Source organism: Strongylocentrotus purpuratus, unplaced genomic scaffold, assembly GCF_000002235.5.
Source record: "Strongylocentrotus purpuratus isolate Spur 01 unplaced genomic scaffold, Spur_5.0 spur5_scaffold_16, whole genome shotgun sequence".
NCBI lineage: Eukaryota > Metazoa > Echinodermata > Echinoidea > Camarodonta > Strongylocentrotidae > Strongylocentrotus > Strongylocentrotus purpuratus.
The window spans coordinates 14,401,105-14,422,023 of record NW_022145601.1 but is presented as its reverse complement, the minus strand read 5'-3'; the positions used below and the strand labels follow the sequence as shown (position 1 = coordinate 14,422,023).

The 20,919-nt window shown below is 38.3% G+C and overlaps 2 protein-coding genes across 2 annotated transcripts; one reads left to right on the top strand and one right to left on the bottom strand.

Moving 5' to 3' along the window:
* Nucleotides 1-4,208, top strand: LOC115924526 (tubulin beta-4B chain-like). Its single transcript, XM_030986861.1, has 3 exons — nucleotides 1-113; nucleotides 1,428-1,763; nucleotides 2,491-4,208. Exons 1-3 carry the CDS (start codon nucleotides 57-59, stop codon nucleotides 3,472-3,474), a joined length of 1,377 nt encoding a protein of 458 aa, XP_030842721.1. The 5' UTR covers nucleotides 1-56; the 3' UTR covers nucleotides 3,475-4,208.
* Nucleotides 4,209-9,152: 4,944 nt separating this feature from the next.
* On the bottom strand, nucleotides 9,153-15,185 carry LOC115924524 (tubulin beta-4B chain-like). Its single transcript, XM_030986860.1, has 3 exons — nucleotides 14,979-15,185; nucleotides 10,570-10,905; nucleotides 9,153-10,103 (listed from the first exon to the last, which is right to left on the bottom strand). The coding sequence occupies exons 1-3, from the start codon at nucleotides 15,033-15,035 to the stop codon at nucleotides 9,159-9,161; spliced, it is 1,338 nt and encodes a 445-aa protein (XP_030842720.1). The 5' UTR covers nucleotides 15,036-15,185; the 3' UTR covers nucleotides 9,153-9,158.
* Between the last annotated feature and the right edge of the window lie 5,734 nt (nucleotides 15,186-20,919).

The window sequence follows — 20,919 nt, the reverse complement described above, 5'->3', positions numbered from 1 at the left end:
TATCATCAAGTCCTTCCATTTTCTTGTGGGATTAAAATCCCACCAAATCTATCACTATGCGAGAGATTGTTCATCTTCAGGCGGGTCAGTGTGGTAACCAGATCGGAGCAAAGGTGAGTAAAAGATTCGTTTCTCTTGAAATTAATCCCCTGTAACTGGGAAAATTAATTTAAAAATAATTTGATGACGATGGCATATTTCGATAAACCGTTTCAGATTCTCAGTTGACAGCCCGTACTCTTCTACTTGAGGGTAATGCATGGCAAAGTGTTTTCTAAAATGTTGACAATCTGGCGCTGTGGTATAAAGGAGTGTCCTGGACGCTTACTCACAAAAATATACATATACAGTAGGCCTGTGGGTGCACCATGTGAGAGAGAGAGAGAGAGAGAGAGGGTTGAGGAGTCATAAAAATGACTCTGACTCGGTAATCTTTCTTGGGGATGTGTAGTCCTGAAAAGGACTGTTTGTTATCTTTCTTAGCTTATACTTCTAAGGAGGTTACTTTAGGTATTTGAATATATATTGTTCTAAGGAACTATAGCGCATGGTGCACCCACAGGCCTACTGTATATATATATATATACATCACCATGCAAGCCGACACTTACAAACATATACATGTTCTTTTTAATAGACGTCAGGTAAAACCAACCAACTAACCTTGAGGAGTGTGCGCAAGTCCTTTGCGTTTGACAATTCGATAAGGATTCCCACTACTTATCTAGTTTAAGCTACATTAAAAATATAATTTGCAAAGGCAAGTGATTTTTATAGCCTTTGTCTTGAATAGCGTTTGTTTGCCTGTCATGATCCGGTCATCTTTAAAAGCAGAAAGAATTTGGAACTGAATTTAGAGTATTATTGTCTTTCCCTGTATTCATGCTCTCGGTAATCTCGATAAAATGCATATAATTCTTTAAGATTTTGTAAACGATTCCCCTGATTCCACAGTAAAGAGACACTTTGGAAGTTAAGCTTTCGTCTTATAATGTTTATGTCGCAACTTTCTTTATAAACCCCCTGGCATAAACTCTATCAATATTATAAATACTCTTTCAACGGTGCTCAATACCCCAGTGTAACCGCCAGACTGACTCCGGTCAGGGAGCTCCCTGCTCCGGTCGACCAATTATTGGCCGTTATAGGAGTAATTGTCGGGCTAGGGTAGATTTCATTGGTGAAACTGAGATGTAATATTCCCAACTTTTACAATGCAATAGTGTTCCTGCCATTCATGTGTTTTCAATTAAGTCCTTTGTTTCGTATTTTGTCGAATAAAGGCTCAACGGCTAGGCTTACTGAATAACTATTATTTCTAATTATAAGTATCATTATTATTGTTGCTGTTGTTTTTGTTGTTGATGTTGTTATGAGAGGGCAGAAATTCTCAGATGGCACCATTCCTGTTCACGATTTATCAATAGTTCTGGGAGGTGATCTCTGACGAACACGGTGTCGACCCGACCGGTACCTACCATGGCGACTCTGATCTCCAGCTCGAGCGTATCAACGTCTACTACAATGAGGCTGCCGGCGGCAAGTACGTTCCACGAGCCGTGCTCGTCGATCTCGAGCCAGGCACCATGGACTCGGTCCGTTCTGGTCCATTTGGTCAGATCTTCAGACCAGACAACTTTGTCTTCGGCCAGAGCGGGGCAGGGAACAACTGGGCCAGAGGATACTACACAGAGGGTGCTGAACTGGTGGACTCTGTCTTGGATATAGTACGGAAGGAAGCTGAGAGCTGTGATTGTCTCCAAGTAAGATAAGAATATTTTTTTCTATATAGTCAAGATTGACAGCAACAATGTCATTACAGTGCAATTTCTTTTTGTAGAGTTACTATTAAGAAGTGTGTAACTTGTTTCAAGGAATGTAATTATTGTTTTCTTTGTAATTAAGATTAAAAGCAACATACAGCAACTTGTGTATAGTGTTGAGTTTGATTGTTTCAACCCTTAAACAATTGCATCGGCTTCCCATTCAATTTTGCGTCCAGTTCAAAGTTCTTCTTTTAACTTTCAGGTCTTAACATGGTCATGCCCCAAATTATCTTTCTGAACTGATTCATGAGTTATACACACCCAATGGGCCCCTTCGCTCTGCAAATCAAACTCTCTTGACCGTTAAAAAAAGCAAAAACAAAATACTTTGGCGATAGTTCCACGTTTGTGGAATTCTTTTCCAGCCTCCATTCGTTACATGTCTGATATTACTTTGTTTAGATTAAAATAAAAAAACCTACCTAATGGAAAAGGCATATTCAACCTAGTTCTTAAATTGTTACCTTACCTTGTTATCTTATGTTTGATAATTTCACTTTAAATTTGTTCTTTTGTCATTACTCTGTTTAGTTTTACTTGCATTGATATTGTTAAGTGCTTTGAAATAATTTTCATATGAAAAGCGCAGTATTAGTAAAAGTTATTATTATTATTAATGTAATCAATGTAACCGACTTTAATTTTATTTTTAATCTTGATACAGGGTTTTCAACTGACACACTCTCTTGGTGGTGGCACCGGTTCTGGAATGGGTACCCTTCTTATTAACAAGATCCGTGAAGAATATCCAGATCGAATTATGACAACATTTAGCGTCGTCCCTTCACCGAAGGTTTCAGACACCGTTGTCGAACCCTACAACGCCACCCTCTCCGTCCATCAACTGGTCGAGAACACGGATGAGACGTTCTGCATCGACAACGAAGCCCTCTACGATATCTGCTTCCGTACCCTGAAGCTCACTACTCCGACCTATGGCGACCTGAATCATCTTGTATCTGCAACCATGAGTGGCATAACGACCTGTCTGAGGTTCCCTGGACAGTTGAACGCAGATCTCCGTAAGCTTGCGGTAAACATGGTTCCGTTTCCTCGTCTCCATTTCTTCATTCCTGGCTTTGCTCCTCTGACTAGCCGTGGTAGTCAGCAGTATCGTGCCCTCACGGTTCCTGAACTCACTCAACAGATTTTCGATGCCAAGAACATGATGGCTGCCTGTGATCCTCGTCACGGTCGCTACCTGACTGTTGCTGCAATCTTCCGTGGTCGTATGTCCATGAAGGAGGTTGACGAACAGATGCTCAACGTTCAGAACAAGAACAGCAGCTACTTCGTTGAATGGATCCCCAACAATATCAAGACCGCTGTTTGTGACATCCCTCCTCGCGGACTTAAGATGTCCGCTACATTTGTAGGCAACAGTACCGCCATCCAGGAGCTCTTCAAACGCATCACTGAGCAGTTCACCGCTATGTACAGACGCAAGGCCTACCTTCATTGGTACACTGGCGAGGGTATGGACGAGCCGGAGTTCATTGAGGCTGAAAGCAACATGAACGACTTGATGTCCGAGTACCAGCAGTACCAGGACGCCACCGCCGAAGAGGAGGGCGAGTTTGAAGAAGAAGAAGAAGAAGAAGAAGAAGAAGGAGAAGAAGATCAAGAATATCAACAAGAGCAAAATTAGCTTCGTTCCGGCATATTTGACCACCAGCGAAAGAGAAAAACGGAACCAGTATTTACCTCACATTTTTACAGGACAATATATTTTCAAATACCAAAAGTAATCAGTTATCAACAAATTAATGCTAACGTTTTCCGCCACTCATCTAGCATGGCATTACAATATTGCATATACACCTATTAAGTCGATTCTTGTCGTTATTATCCTGAAAACAGAAAATATACTCTCTAGACAAAACTTATTTTGATCTGCAAAGGAAACTAAGTATTCGTTATGGTAATTTATAGGTATTAGTCAAATGGGACAGTTATTTGATTTGATTTTTTGAAGAAAAAAAAAGGTGGTGAGGGTTTCGAGAAACATGCCCCTTGCTCTTGCTATGTACCATGAATGTACAAATTAACAATCATTTCGAACGAACGTATTAACACATGATAATCCCAAAATTATTATAACCATATATATCATGAATTGATGCTTACAAAACTGTTTCAAGGATTGTATATCCTCAATACAAAAATAGTCGTATGTATACGTATTATATAAGATGCCTGCATATGTAACGATTCATTTCCTATACCTCCAGGACAACTCAATGCAATACGTTTTTTAAAATACCTCTGTGATTACACAGACAAGTAAAGAACTAAATTTATTTATTTATTTATGATATTTATACAGGGTGGCACATATCACCAATTTGGTGGTCTTCCGTGTGGCCCTGTTTGGTAGGAATACTTAGATTACTTAAACGTTGCCTTTATTGGATTTGCAATCATTTGAAATAAATTAGATTTTAATGAAAAGTAATTGCGTAGCAATAATAATCTATTGTTCCTGTTAGAGACCATCAAGGGGGGAATTGATAAATTAAGTCAAGATGTGCAGATAACATCTGACCTGAATTTAGAACAATTAATAACTCTGTATATGTAAATCTGATATTCGTGTGTTTTGGCAAAATATTAGGAAATAGCTGATTCTGGAAGTATTGGTCCCCTATGAAACAAATTTACACAAAATTGACGAATATGATGAAAGTAAGTACGCTCCTCAAATTTCCGATAATATATCACAAGGCGATGTTGGCTCTCGGAGTTTATCTCTTCGAAAATACGAAATGACTGAAAACCATCATTAATGTATTTTGGTAAACCAACAAATTTCTAGCTTTTTTTCGAGATAACATTTCTAAATTAACAATGACTAAATAAACAATGTGTAAGGAGAAGAGAAAATGTATTCTTTCCCTGCAAATACGTATTTTCAACATGTACCTTTAGTAACTGACATGCAGAAAACTGATATGGTTGATAAATATTTTGTTGAACTTGGTGAAGAAATAATAAAAACATTCCATCATTTAAAAAATCCGTTGATGTTAATATGTCAGGCAGTTTGATATTTTATAAAGCCAACATGTGTGTCTGAAATGGTTAAGCTGGCTCTTCTTTGAAATCTTCGAAATAGGTGATCTGATGAAATTACACCACGAGTTATAAAAGAAAGCATACATTTATTTACAGATCCTCTTTGTAGTGCCTTTTAACAAATCCATTTCTTAGGGGTTCTACTAAATAACTTTAAGATAGTGCCAGTTTTCAATAAAAATGACAAAAGGAATATTCAAAATTACAGAAAGACTGCCCTGCTACCGATTGTTTCCAAATTATTGGAAAAGATGATTCATGAACGATTGTTCAACTATTTAGAACAAAATGATTTTGTTTATGGCACAGCAGCTAGGGTTTCGCGGAAACTCCTTTACTGGTATGGGTGTTTTTAATTTAACTGATATCATTCTGAAAAATCTTGAGCAAGGAAATTTTTGTCTGGATATATTTCTAGACCTGTCACAAGCATTTGACACCATTGATCACCAAATACTCCTCAATAAACTATCACACTATGGTGTAAAAGGAATTGCTCTGAATTGGTTTCAAGATTATTTTTCAAATAGGCAACAATATGTGGTGATCAATGATGTCAAATCTCAATCGCAAATATTTAATGTGGTGTACCACAAGGCTCTGTTTTAGGTCCCCTCCTGTTTCTTGTCTGTATTAATTACATCATAAAGTCGTCAGCATTATTTCATTATTCATTGTTTGCTGATGATACAAGCTTGTAATGTCTCGTCAAAATATTAATGAACTGATATCATTAGCAAACAAGTACAAACGTTGTATACCTGGTTTTGCAGTAATAAGTTGTCACTGACCTTTGACAAAATTAGGTATGTGATTTTTAGATCAAGGAGTAGGCGGGTCCCGAACGATGTCCATTTATTATTGATCGGTGGGCATGAAATCATTAGAGCAGACAATTATTGTTCCCTTCTTGAAGTCACTATCAAGGAATTTATTTCATGGAAGCCTCATAATATATTTGTTCCAAGATTTCAAGAGGTATTGGTGTCTTATCGAGCTGGAGATATATTCTACTTCAAACTTCACTCATCACCAGGGGCGGCGATCAGGGGGATTGGGGACACGCCCCCTCCCCCATTTTGTTAGGGAAATCGTCCACCCCCCCCCCCGGAAAATGTGAAAAGTGCACACAAAAAATGTATAGCAAATACTGTTTAAAGACTGCAGCACACTTTCAGGCTCTGGAGGGCCTAAGCATGCAGCGTTTAGACTAATGAAAATGCATAAATCTTCTCGCTCGGTCGATCGCTACGCTTCCTCGCAAGTCACTTCCGTCACCTTAGCTTCGCCTCGCACGTTCACTTTGCTCCCTCATTCCTCGCATTTCATCCTCCGGTCATGAACAGAAATCGCCGCCCCTGCTCATCACTATTTACAATGGTATTATCTTGCCTCATTTCCTGTATTGTAATATTGTCTGGGACTATTCATAATTATAAAACCAATCTTCTTAGGTTAAAATTATTACAAAAGAAAGTAATTAGACTAATATCAAACTCTAACTTTCGAAGTCCAAGTGGACCTTTATTTCGTCAACTGCATATTTTGCCCGTTACGGACAGTATTTTGCACAGTGCTCTGATGTTTATATATAACTATAACCATGGCCTACTGCCATCCTTGTTCAATGACAGTCATGTTCACTTGAAATTCCTCTATTCATTCGTATGACACGAAACAAAATCATTATACGATTTTTTTTTCAAACGGTTGAATAAATTAAAATTGAAAATGTGGTGTGCGTGTATGCGTGTGCGTGTAGGTGTGTGCGTGTGTTTGTGTGTGTGTTTGGGTGTTCATACAAGTATGCGTGTGCGTATGTGTGTGTATGTGTGTGTGTGTGCATGCGTGTATGTGAGGGTGAACAATAAATTTATCAGTATCCTAGCCCCCGATTCTGTCCTTCTGTCACTATATCCCTTCTCTCTCTCTCTTCTCTCTCTCTCTCTCTCTCTCTCTCTCTCTCTCTCTCTCTCTATATATATACTTTTCCTCCCTTTTCACCACCTCTCTCCATTTCTCTCTCCCTTCTCTCTGTCTCTCTCTCTCTCTCTTTCTCTCTCTCTCTCTCTCTCTACTTCTTTTCCTCCCCTTTCACCGCCTCTCTCCATTCGCCTATGCCTACTCTTTCGCGCTCTCCCTCTCTCTCTCTCTCTCTCTCTTTGTACCTTACCTCCCTTTTCGCCAACTCTCTCCATTTCTCTATCCCTACTCTCTTTCTCTATCTCTCTCTCTCTCTCTATCTACCTTTCCCCACTTTATTTCGCCACCTCTCTCCATTTCTATATCCTCTCTCTCTCTCTCTCTCTCTCTCTCTATCTATCTATCTACCTTTCCCCATTTTATTTCGACATCTCTCTCCATTTCTCCATCCTCTCTCTCTCAATCTCTCACCTTCTACTATCTCTTATTTTTTCTCTTCCTTTTCCCATTTACATGTCTTTGACATATGGCACTAATAATTGTTTCGACTCGATTATTATACCTAAGTCATATAGTTATCAATACATGAATGAAACACATGACATAACATGAACGAAACCGAAAATGCAAAATGTGCATGGACACTCATTCCGCTGTAACTTTCAACCAACATGACCAACGAACTTAGGATGTGAATTTACTATTTAGGGTTCTATAGTTCTCAAGCCCTGCCCACTCCCCCCCCCCCCCCTCCCCCAATGTAAGCGAGGCACAGTGAAAATTAATTCAAGGCTCCTAAAGCCCCCCCCCCATACATATATATCCATTTATATATAAATAAATAAATATATATATATATATAAACTGTACAATATATGAACAATATACTGTATATCGTATACATGCTTCTAGAACAGCTCCTGCGAATTAACAATAAACCATTTCCCCGTGTTGATTCACATTTGACTTAGCAATAAGAGCGGACAGACGATCCGTTGTCATGACAGAAAATATCATCAGAATAATACAGATACATTGATTTGTTTTAAGCCTCGCCGCTTTTATTTGCACACGTTACACAAAATTTGATCGACAGGAACAACACGGACTGTAATTGCAAAATATCAAAAGTAGCAAAATTATGTTCATTATGGTCATCATTTGTAATATCATGTATTGATAAGACGAGCCTAATAAACCCGTTTGAGGCTTATTCAGCGGCAGAGTCACATGCAATATGCAAATATTTTATCAATATTTTATAAGTGTGAAAATAAAGTGCATGGGGGTGTTGGAATGAGATACTCAGAATATTGTTGTAATTTTGCGTTTGTGGGGGCATTATCACAATATCAATTTACATTTCAATGAAAATGGCATACTGATTTCCGCATGGACCTCCCCTTAATACAAAGAAAAACAAAATTTATTGCACATAATATTTGAGAGGGAAAGTAAATATTAAAACCCTATCTGATGCTCCAAGCATAATTATAATCATGATGTACAACAAATGATTACATCATCCACTTATACTTCGATAGATCTCAAGAATGTCGTCGGTGATAATTGGCAGTTCAAAAAAATAAAGCACTTTAAGGTACAAAAATCATATTTCAGAATCATATAAACTATTTTACAAAATCCAATATCCGGGGAGCGTGACTAAATATGAAATAAATCTCACATCAATCGCATGCTACCGCATTACATGTAATAAATAGTTAAGTACTGTCAAACTTATAACTGCTTCATGTATTGTGTGAACTGTACATTGCCAGTCTTAAGAGGGTAATAGTTTGAAAATATTTTTAAAGAGAAATTGGACTGAATAATTGTGAATCTACCTGCTTCTGTGAGAAACAGTCTTTGGAAAACAATGCCGTACATACAGTACTAAATTTTGTGCATCCAATACAGGGATTTCGATTTGTATTTTTCTTGATTTTCCGATTACCTTACAGTTAAAATCGCACGCTTCGGCATTCAAAAAGGGATACTGTTTATTTCATAAATGCTATCAACGGTGTTGTTGTGGCAAACATGACAAAACAGAGAAGAAAAAAAATCGATATCCAATACTTGGTTACAACAAAAACATTCACATGTAGAATTTTTTACAAGCGCAGATGACATTATAGTTGTTGGATTAATATTAAAGATTCACGCAAATGCATATGGTTTCATTGATGATGTTAAAAGATAAGGGCTGTTTAAAAGCGCAGAAAGTCATTTATTCTAGTACTTTTATTTGATTACATAGTTTACACAAAGAGTTATATTATATCCTCAATATCCAGCTTTAGGATTAAAACATTAATCATCTCCTTGTGCTCATGCTTCCTCCTCCTCTGCCTCCTCTTCGAACTCGCCCTCCTCTTCGGCGGTGGCGTCTTGGTACTGCTGGTACTCAGACACCAAGTCATTCATGTTGCTCTCAGCCTCAGTGAACTCCATCTCGTCCATGCCCTCACCAGTGTACCAATGGAGGAAGGCCTTTCGTCTGAACATAGCAGTAAACTGCTCCGATATGCGCTTGAAGAGTTCCTGGATGGCGGTGCTGTTGCCGATGAAGGTGGCTGCCATTTTGAGACCTCGGGGAGGGATGTCACAGACAGCAGTCTTGACATTATTTGGGATCCATTCGACGAAGTAGCTGCTGTTCTTGTTCTGGACATTGAGCATCTGTTCGTCAACCTCCTTCATGGACATGCGGCCACGGAAGATTGCGGCAACGGTGAGGTAGCGACCGTGACGAGGATCACAGGCTGCCATCATGTTCTTGGCGTCGAACATCTGCTGTGTTAGCTCGGGTACGGTGACGGAACGGTATTCCTGGCTGCCACGGCTTGTCAGAGGTGCAAAACCAGGCATGAAGAAATGGAGACGGGGGAAGGGAACCATGTTGACCGCTAGTTTACGCAGATCTGCGTTCAACTGTCCAGGAAACCTGAGGCAGGTTGTGACACCGCTCATGGTTGCCGACACAAGATGATTCAAGTCACCATAGGTGGGTGTGGTGAGCTTCAGGGTACGGAAGCAGATGTCGTACAGGGCTTCGTTGTCGATGCAGAATGTCTCATCAGTGTTCTCGACTAGCTGGTGGACGGATAGTGTAGCATTGTATGGTTCGACAACAGTATCTGATACCTTAGGAGATGGGACCACACTGAATGTGTTCATGATGCGGTCAGGGTATTCCTCACGGATCTTGCTGATCAGAAGGGTTCCCATGCCGGAACCAGTGCCTCCACCAAGTGAGTGTGTAAGCTGGAATCCCTGAAAGAAAAAAATGAATATTGAAGTTGGTTATGGGTCTCAACCAATAAACAAAGAAGCACGAGAGGAAATGCGCATCTTTTGCTGCTTTTCACATACAATTTCCTGCTCATCATGGAAAATCTGCCCACCCCCAACACCACCCTTAATATTTAAATAGTCATGTATTAATGATATCCCATATTTGTTTTCGTGGTTTCTTAATTACCATCCCCATTATGGGTCTGCCTTTGCGATTATTTATAGTCTTATTATATTTATAGTCTCCTGCTAGCCATTTCTAATCACACTGTAATGATTTTGTTAAGCGTAACACTTCACTAGCTAAACAGCTAGTGTCAAATCAATTGGGAAAATGGACAAACAGACAAAACTCGACCTATTTTTCTAGGAACTAAAAATACTATATCTGGTTGTCATGATAATGTAAAAGAAGAGTAAAACATGTTATCATGTAGCTACTTACCTGAAGACAGTCACAGCTCTCTGCTTCTTTTCTGACAACATCGAGCACAGAATCTACGAGTTCAGCGCCTTCTGTGTAGTGTCCCTTGGCCCAGTTGTTCCCTGCTCCGCTCTGGCCAAAGACGAAGTTGTCTGGTCTAAAGATCTGACCAAAGGGACCGGAACGGACCGAGTCCATGGTGCCTGGCTCGAGATCGACGAGCACGGCTCGTGGAACGTACTTGGCGCCGGTAGCCTCATTGTAGTAGACGTTGATACGCTCGAGCTGGAGATCAGAGTCGCCATGGTAGGTACCGGTCGGGTCGATGCCGTGTTCGTCGGAGATCACCTCCCAAAACTATGAAGAGAATGAGTGAGTAAATTAGTGCATAAAAATCAAGAGTTGTTTAGGTATGGGCCGATCAACTTATCAGTTATAGACCTAAACTTTTTTTCATCATTCTGGCCTGTTTTAATGACAAAATGTCTAAATATCTTCGGTTTATGTCGGTAGATGATAGGGGATAATTAGGAATCTTTTGGGGGCGTGCGTCTGTCTAGTGCATGTGTGTTTGTGTGTGCTTCAGAGAGAGGTGTGAAAAACTGCACACCCAATTCAACTCGAAAATCATTATATTTAAATAAATTTGCAACTGATATCATTGCTTTGAAAATACCGCTTTGCAAAGCTTTCTTCTTCACAGCTATCAAAGATAATTTGTTATATTAATCATTACAATATACGTTTAAAAAAAAATTAGTTACTTCGACATGGGCTAATAACAATTTTAAAGATAAATTTGAGTTCTAGTCATGTGATTGCAACCGATCAGAAAAGGTTGATCCTCTGGTATATAAGTATAAGATAAGAAATTTGGCACAGTATTGGTACAGTTACAAGCCCTGTACACAGGAATATGTATATGGGACTACACGAACATGTGGCAAAAAATCCGTCCCAATTGTTATGCTGTTACATGCCATATTTAGAATATTAAGGCATTTGAAGAGCCATGCTCTTCAAGAAACATTTGTTATATGATATTCTTCCACACTTGCACAGTAACAATGATAACGCTCACAAATTATTTTTCACCCCTTCAACTCAACCTTCTCTTTAAATGATATGATGAGGTGCCGCCTCGCGAAATGTAGGCTTATGGTCCATCTTTTCGTGCTGTGCCTTGTATTTTAAAAGTATGTAGTGGGTAGGGGATTATTTATCACGGCAAACTTTAACAAAGGTACAATTCATTTTGATATTCGAGGCTTAGCGTTGTAGTATTTCGATGATCGCAAGGTTTATCTTCACAAATCTGGTATCATTGTGAAACAGAAAGAGACTGCCTTATAATTAAGTAATGTAGGCCCGCCCCCCCCCCCCCCACTCAGTGTTATTTAGGGTACGCATATGCTTGTTCCCTCTTTTTGAAAGCACCCCCTATCTGAGGACTGCCAACATTTCCAAACACCCCTTTCGCGGGCTTTTCGCGGGCTTTTCCTGCCTTGGAGACCCCCCTAAATCATGAAAAATGATCAATGTACCCCCTAAATTCGGAATAATTTCTCAGGAGTCCAAAAAGGTGAGAGAAAAAAAGAAAAAACACCCCCTTTTTAAAGAAATCTCCGGGTGAAAAGTTAATACGCCCCTTTTTTTTACAATTCTCGGGCCGGACTTAGTCGCACGAAAAGTACCCTTTTACCGGACATTTTGGTAACACGCATGGGGTCCGTCCGTTCTTGGAGTGGGGGGGGGGGGGTGTAGGTCTTTTGGGATTAAGTTATGTTTCTCGTTAGAGGGTTACTGGGAGCGCAGATTTCTTTGTTTTTTCAGAAACGTAAACTATATGAGTAGGCCGATAGCTTCCCATTCGTTATATAACTAGGTGTATTAAAGCATCGTCCACAATTTGTTGAAAATGTCGAACAAAACAACCAACCTGAAACAATCGTCTCAAATTCATGCACATTTAGAAAGGTTCTCCCGTTTGGTTACCGCGCCCCCCCCCCCCCCCCCCCCCACTCCCTCCCTCTCAAGTATGACAAGAAATTGCCCTCTCTGGCTAGTGGGTGTTGTCTGCTATTAGCTCCTCGGCTTGGAAGAGCAGTTGCCTTCAGGATCTATTACAGTTTAATCATGGACCATGGTTTGTTAATGAACACATATCGATGACTCACTCATTAATGAACCAAGTGCATTACCGTAGAAGCACGCTGAACTATTATAATTACAAATGCATGAGGGGCCGAATATAATAATATTGATATTGCCATCAGAATAATGCAATAAAGGTTGGCCTGCCCAATACAAATTGAAATGATGATGAGCCCAGCTATATTGATTTCTTTAAAGGCTATAATAAAGTTATAATTAAATTTGTTTAAATTCTTTTTCTATATTTTTTTTAAATTAGGGTTAGCGTTATTCCCAGCTCACACAATGCGATCCGATTTTCGAAAAAAAATGACAATTATATTAGATACGAAAATCTAAACAAACATCATCTTCCCGATTGACGTTCTGAATGATGATGAAAAATACTAACAACTGGTATTTAGTGCATTTAACTTCTCTAGTCAGAATTTTTTTAAATGCCGAATCGGTTTCAAATCGTAGACAATCGGTCTGACATCACCGAACAATTATGAGCCTATTTAGCTTTTTCAACTCTGCGGAAGCTCAAAATCCCTTGACATTTAGCTTTTTATATGATTATTCAAATCCTCGGTCGATAATTGAATGTTTATATATTGATAAATGCTATAATGGAATTTTTTTTCAAAAATCGGATCGTTGTCAGGTCGTACAGTGTGCGACGAGCTTAAAGATAAGGATTAGTGTTATGATGGCTTTGGAGGGGGTGGGGCTTTAATGGGTAGCTTTCGTGTTCTTGCAATATGGTTTTCTACATACATGTGCCTCATGTGGAGTTAATGGAAATTTATGTCGCAAGAGTATGTGTCATGTAACCCATAGACCTACGTTCAATATTGCACTGACTAGGCGCATGCGTAGCTCGATCGCACGATCAATGAGTCACGCGAACCCCTTATGCTGACACACATGTGGCGCGTGGCCTTATACAGTCTACCAGTCAAAGGTGCATAGTGACTCACCGCATAACTCACTACACTGGTAATGTAATGAACGTTCCCGCCTCATTTAAAATGCACATATTTGAGATCACACGCTCGCGATGAGAGTTTAATACAGACACGAGCAGACTGAAGATAGTGACGTGGAGCTTTTGTCATTTATACATCATACTCATAAATGAGTCAGATATTAGATGTGCGATTCGTAGGCTGGTGTATCAATTTATTTAAAAGCGGCAGCGGTCTAACTGTTTAGTGAAATAGGACTGTAAACTATGTCCCTGTCTGTGCATGGGCATGTTCCCAGTGTGGTCGTCAATTTCAGTGCGTAATTATAACAGTAATATTTCGCTTTTATATAGCGCGTAAGATGTATCTAAGCGCTTATATACAGATATTATCCCGGTCATTATGTTGCAGATAGAGCAGTATATATGCCATGGTGCAATTATGAATCTACTAATTAAATTTACCTTTTCCTTAGATGTGCTCCCAATTAAAATGTTAAACTTTTATAATCAATCAAAGTTGGCAGTATTATGTAAACTATACAATGGCGCCACGGGAGGCCGAGCAGTGATGCACATGCAGTGATATTTTATGCTTGCATGAGTAATGATGCACGAGGAACATTTTGGAGGTACAATGTACACCTTCGATTGGGAGCAACCCTTGGCTACTCTTCCATACATTGCCTATACAGGCCTACATCATAATTATGTAGTAGGTCATTTTAAAGGTAGGTTTAATTAATTAATTGATCACCATTCAATAATCAAGCGTTTTCATATCTGATTGTAATATTTGAGTTCAGGCTCTAAACTAATTTGGTTGAATTACATGCATAACCCTCATATTTAATTATGAGGATTTACGACGTTCTATATAGTCAATATGTTAAACTCCATAATATCAACAATCCACAAAGGAGACATACAATAGGCATAATTAAAATATGCAAATCCATCGGATCATGAGTGCGAAATGAAGAAGAGATGAATTATCCTCATGCGAGAGAAAAGCTCTAGAGTTTGAATTCAAGAGTTACTGTTCAAGAATCAAGACAGTATTGTACTGAGATGACCGATGATGCAGATGCTACGAACTCATGGCCGAGAAAGCTAGAAATAGAAAACGGTTTACACCTCATGTGTATATACAGTTGAGAAACGGATTTTAGGAGGATACGGGTCATGTTTACCATATTCGGAGCTTTATGACCCAATCAACCGCCACGGTAGAATTGGAAAAAAGGGAAAAAAAGGACCAAATTTAGAAAAGACAAAAAGGGGGGAAAATGATCAAATTTAGAAAAGACAAAGAAATTCATCTTACCTTTGCTCCGATCTGATTACCGCATTGGCCCGCTTGTATGTGCACAATTTCACGCATGGTTGAACTGCTTAAGTTACAAATTCAAATAGTTACCCTCCGAATTTGAAAAAGACTTTAATTTCTCCAATGAAATTGTGCATGTATCCACTGCAGTGATTTGTCGGCAGGAGATGGAGAAAGGCATACGCCCTATTATTACAGAGGCATCGGTTATTTTTGACAACGTTTCTTTTGCGCCCCCATCGGTACGGTCACAAGATCACAAGCCACATGCAAATTACTATTAGGGATCTTCTACAATGGTATAGCCTCTAGAAGGCACATCTAGAAGGAGGTCTTGAATATGCATGTTAATGACGTCATGTCAGATTCTTGAATATTAACGTATCTTGTACCTCGCGCGAGTAAGAAGGCTACAGGCAGATTGAGCCCATGCTAAAAGGTGGCACCTGCAGAACAGTGGCGCATATAAATCAGGGGCAAACTCACACCCTTATAATTATACAGGTGTATGTGTTTATGCGGCAGTAGTATTTAAGGGTTAAGCATATTTAATGAGTTTTTAAATCTTAATAACGTATTTATACAACTTTGGAGATTCTTATTGTCATTTGTGTACTCCAAAGAACACGTGATCAGCTCGGTCGCCGGTCAAACCACCTCACTGCAGGAGTGCCTGCCTACCTCTAAATGTGCCTGAGAAAAGGGAAGTGTAATAAGGCATACAACTAGTGGAGTATATCAAACATCCGATGGATAGAGGACGAAATGAAGCTTCATAAGATACAAATGAGTTCCACTAATAAATTATTCATCTTCTTTTCATTGATTTTCTTTGGATTATACGTGTTTAAAGTGTTCAAAACATCACCTTCCTGTAGGTGTGCCCGCCTACCTCTACATCTGCCCGAGGAGAGGGAAGCGTAATACGCTACCAAGGTAGTGTTGTTTATTGAATACCCGAGAGTTAAATGATGAAATAAAGCTTTCTAAGATACAAATTCGTTTCAAACAAATCAAAAGTATTAATATAATCTTGTAGCGCAGTAGAATATATACTTAATGTTGGATAGTTTCTGCGCTCTATAAATGTATTATTATTATCATTAATAATGATATATATCCTATTCATTGATTTTCTTTGAATATAAATAAACGTGTTTTGATTGGCCAACTATCTCCTCCCTGCTGATGTGAAAGCCTTATTATCATAATTTTGCACAAAAATATGGTTCGATGCGATGTTTCCGGTCGAATATAATTAAGCTATAAGCTTAAAACAAGTCTTCTTACACTGTATTGTTGCATATTACATGAAGTGGTAAAATTTTTGGAATTTTAACATACCAGTTATCAACATTATACAATATATCTAATAACCACTTAATATACCAGTCATTTGTTTTACTGCTGCTTGAATGTGCTTGTAAAATCACCAAGCTAATGTTATTAATCCAGAACATAATCATTTAGAGATAACGCTACTGATGTACCTTCAGCTTCCTGGAGCTTTAAAAATAAAACTTCAAGAAATGCTTATACAAATTTAGGTGTCCATATCAGTCGAATGAATGATAAAAATCTCTATCATCCTTAAAATTATTTAAACCTCTAACTAGAGAGAAAGGAATGTAATTACATGTAGGTTTCACATTAAATATGTATCATTATTCAACTCCAAACTGTACCGAATCGTTTTAGAAAGCGAAATAGATGCCTAATAATATATAATTGAGTAATCAATTACAGCATATTACTCGTCTTCCAAAATTATATAAAGATTTAAAATCCCATGAATAGTAATTGGGAGGGCATCAGCAAATATTGCTTCTGAGGATTTTAAGGGAATACTATACAGGTACATGTATTTTTTAACGGATCATGTCACAACCTTTATGAATTTTCAGTTTAAGGACATGCATTTGGACCCCTCTTATAAAGAGCTGATATCAATTGCAACTATGTTTATTAGAGACAGGAATCTGCAAACTTGCGATTGATTGGAGGGCTCACGATTGAGTTGGATCTATCGTAACTCTTTATAGGAAGGGGCCCCGATATGACATTCGAATTTTGCAAGTGACTCTTTACCTTATTTAAAACTACAGGTCCCCTCAGTGCACAGCAAGTTTTCCATGTTTTGTCGCAATTCGGATAAGAGTTGCAAACTTATTTGTCAGAGAGTGTCTTACATGTTAAACTTTACGATTGACATTTATGACAAAAGTTATTCTAGCTAGTTATAATATCACAAAACTATAACATATCTTGTGGATTAAAATTTTTTAAGCCTAAATGGACGGATGCCATATTGGGATCCTTTGGTCTTGAATACACATTCTTTGCGCAAGACAATAAAATTACACTTCTGTAATTCGTGTTCCTGAATCTCTGAGCATTTTAGACAAAAATGATTAAAAGTTGACTATGTGTGATATGTATTAGAGCAAATATTGCGACTGTTTCATCACTATAGCTGTAGTTTTATAGTGAGCAGGCTTGCAAAAATATTCAAGTGTGTGGGGTAACACCCTTCCCAAGAACTTCTGAAAGGAGTTCTTCTAAACAGCTCAACTTTAATGGGTTTAATAATAAACAAAATATATTCAGATGATGTTTGAAGGTTTGCATGGTGGTATGAATAATCGCGGTAGAGGTTTACGGTACACCATGTGTAAAGTCCTAGAAGGACTAAGGAAAATGGATAGAAAATAGAAGTGAAATAGAAAGGCGAGAAAGTGGAGGTTGGAAGGAAGAGTATCTTTCGGAAGTGAGTATAGTCCTGAAAAGGACTGTAAACCAGAAAGTTGTAGATAGGATGAGAGGTTTGAGTAGAAGACTGGATTGAGTTGGAGAGTTGAGTAGAGTTGCAGAGCAGGAGCAGGAGCAGTAGACTCGACGTTTCGGACAGGTTGACTGTCCGTCTTCAGGACAGTCCTCTCTCTCTCTCTCATCCCTCTCAGGAGTGAAGACGGACAGTCAACCTGTCCGAAACGTCGAGTCTAATCTCCTGCTCCTGCTCTGCAACTCTACTCAACTCTCCAACTCAATCCAGTCTTCTACTCAAACCTCTCATCCTATCTACAACTTTCTGGTTTACAATCCTTTTCAGGACTATACTCACTTCCGAAAGATACTCTTCCTTCCAACCTCCACTTTCTCGCCTTTCTATTTCACTTCTATTTTCTATCCATTTTCCTTAGTCCTTCTAGGACTTTACACATGGTGTACCGTAAACCTCTACCGCGAAAATATATTCAGTTTGTAATTTTGAATAACAGTTATAGCAACTGGATAGAGGATATTTTACCTGGTTTGATATTGAAGATGCTTTTGGCTCAGTTTCCCATGATCTTATTATCCTCAGTCTTACGTACTCCCAATAAAAAACTCCAGTACAGCCAGTTGTTGATTATATCATAAAGATTTTGTTCGACTGATCAGTGGAATTCATAACAATTCAGTGTTTACAAAGGGCACCTTCCAAGGGGATCCCTTGTCTCCAATCATTTTCTCCTATGCTTCAAGTCTCATTTCCCCTATTTTTAGATGATCCCTTATAATCAATATGAATTCAATCTTCTCATTTAATCACCCTTTGCAAATTTAGATAGGTCAGGGTCATTGCCATCTACAAAAGAAGCTTTCATATTGGGTCTGGTAAACAGATACTGTAACCAAGGGTTGCGTAAAACCCACCTGCTAATTATGGTCCCGTTATTGTGTTGTGTCCTTCAAATTTCCAATAGTAGATGCAATGATTATGAGGCTGGCATCATGGTTTGTTATTCTGTTTGTATCCTTGGCAGATCCAATAGTTATTAGGCCGAAATTATGGTTTGTTAGTATGTGTTTGTAATTACACCAGATCCAATAATCAGAAACCTGGTTTGGTGTGGTACGGTTACGGTATCCATAGCAGATCCAATAATTATTAGGAGGCTGACATCATCTAGTCTGCATACTCTGCAAGCACAGACCCTAGTTTGACACATTATCAAAAAATCATTGTGCCTTGAGAGAAGTCTAGCCCAGCTACCTACTTGTTCAGGAGCAGCTACAGTACAGTACATGGCCTATGGTAGTCTTATAGTGCAGACTCACTTTTACGACTGACCAGGGTTTGTGCTTGCAGACTATATCATCACAGCCTATAGTCGGTGTGTATCGTGCATTTTATTGTCCATTACAAATTTACACATGTATCGTTTTCTTGTCCAGCCTCTCTCTCTCTCTCTCTCTCTCTCTCTCTCTCTTTATCTTTCTCTTTCTCTCTCTCTCATCCCTCTTTTCTTTTCCCCTTCAATTTTGGGCAAATTAATTGGCAATACATGCCCCAAATCTTGGTATATAACTACGCCACTAAATGAGGCTAATATCATATAATTTCACGAGTTTCATTAATATAGCGTTCCCTGTCTGGGATATACCGTGAACAAGAAGCCCTTTTTTATATTATTATCGTAGGCTTATATACATATTAATGAAGTAGAAATCTATTTTATTACTCAAGGTCCGTCCCCGTGTTGGTGTTTCTGGTCCTGTTCTGGGGGGCGTTTCACAAAATGTGTCACCAGTGACAAATGACAGTTATTGTTAAAAGATACTGAAATCCTTACTTTTGATTGGTTATCATCAGATTTGTCACTGATATTGGTCATTTGTCACTGAAAAAGGGCTTTGTGAAACGGGTCCCAGGTCTATACAAGTCATGCGATCAAAAATAAATTTTGTCAATTATATTGACATATGAAGTCAGTCATTTGTGCATGTTTGTTTATGAAATATCTTCACGATTATACTTCTGGTCATAAACTCTCTAATAGTATGAATGTCTAAGTATGATATTTTCATATATACCAATATGGAAAGCAAATTGGCACATCCATATAATAATATATATATATATATATATATGTTTGTAATAATGAAAGCTAGAACATGGCCATGTGCACAACATGATTTCATATCACAATGAACTCTCTCCTTTTTAGAGTCATCTGCGACCCGGTACATCCGAAAAGGGAGGGGCATGGGCAGGACCCTCACCAGTAATGTCATTTTCAAAATAACCTAATCTATATAAGCCAATATAATATGTATCTTTCTCCAAGAAGTACTACATGACTGCTGCTATCGGCTGTTATCGACTGAAGCATTCTTTTTTATGATAGTTGGCCTGATTATACCTCCATACTTTCAAGCTTTCAATTATGCATTTTTATGTGTGTGTATTTAAGTTGTCACTCTTTATGTAAATCAATTATATTATATACTATTATTGCTATTTGAATGTTTTATATTTTATCAATAAATGCAGAAACATCTGTTAGAAAAATAATACAATTAAAAAAATGACCGGCGTTAAGGATGTACTGTATACTGTATAATCATGTTAGCTGTCTGACTGTCTCATACACTTGACACGCCGTTATTAGTATGCATATGTAATGCTTCCTCTTACTCTTCGAACTACACGTATCATATTTCCTCGATGAGTTCATGTATCAAAATTCAATATTAGACACACGTTGTAATGCTTAATCATACGGTTTAGGATTGCCATTTCACAATAGTTCATATCCTAGCAGGTATAGTGGGAGACTATACAACCACGAGCAGGTATATATACCGACCTTTACCAATTAAGTGTGTAAAAAAAAATTATATATATATATATATATTTATTCTGTCTATCAAATTGAGAGTTATACTTTAATCTACATTCCACTTCATAATTATATCATTCGAGGCACATGGAGTTCTGCGAAGAGCACTTGAGTTATAACTATAACAGTGCAGTGTTCTACGTACATGTACATGTATACATTATCCTATGAGTATGAGAACCGAAACTAAGCTGGAAAAAAAATGCATTTTTAAATATTAAAACATAACAACGTACGTGCTTATATGCATTTAATTTTCATGAAAATTAACG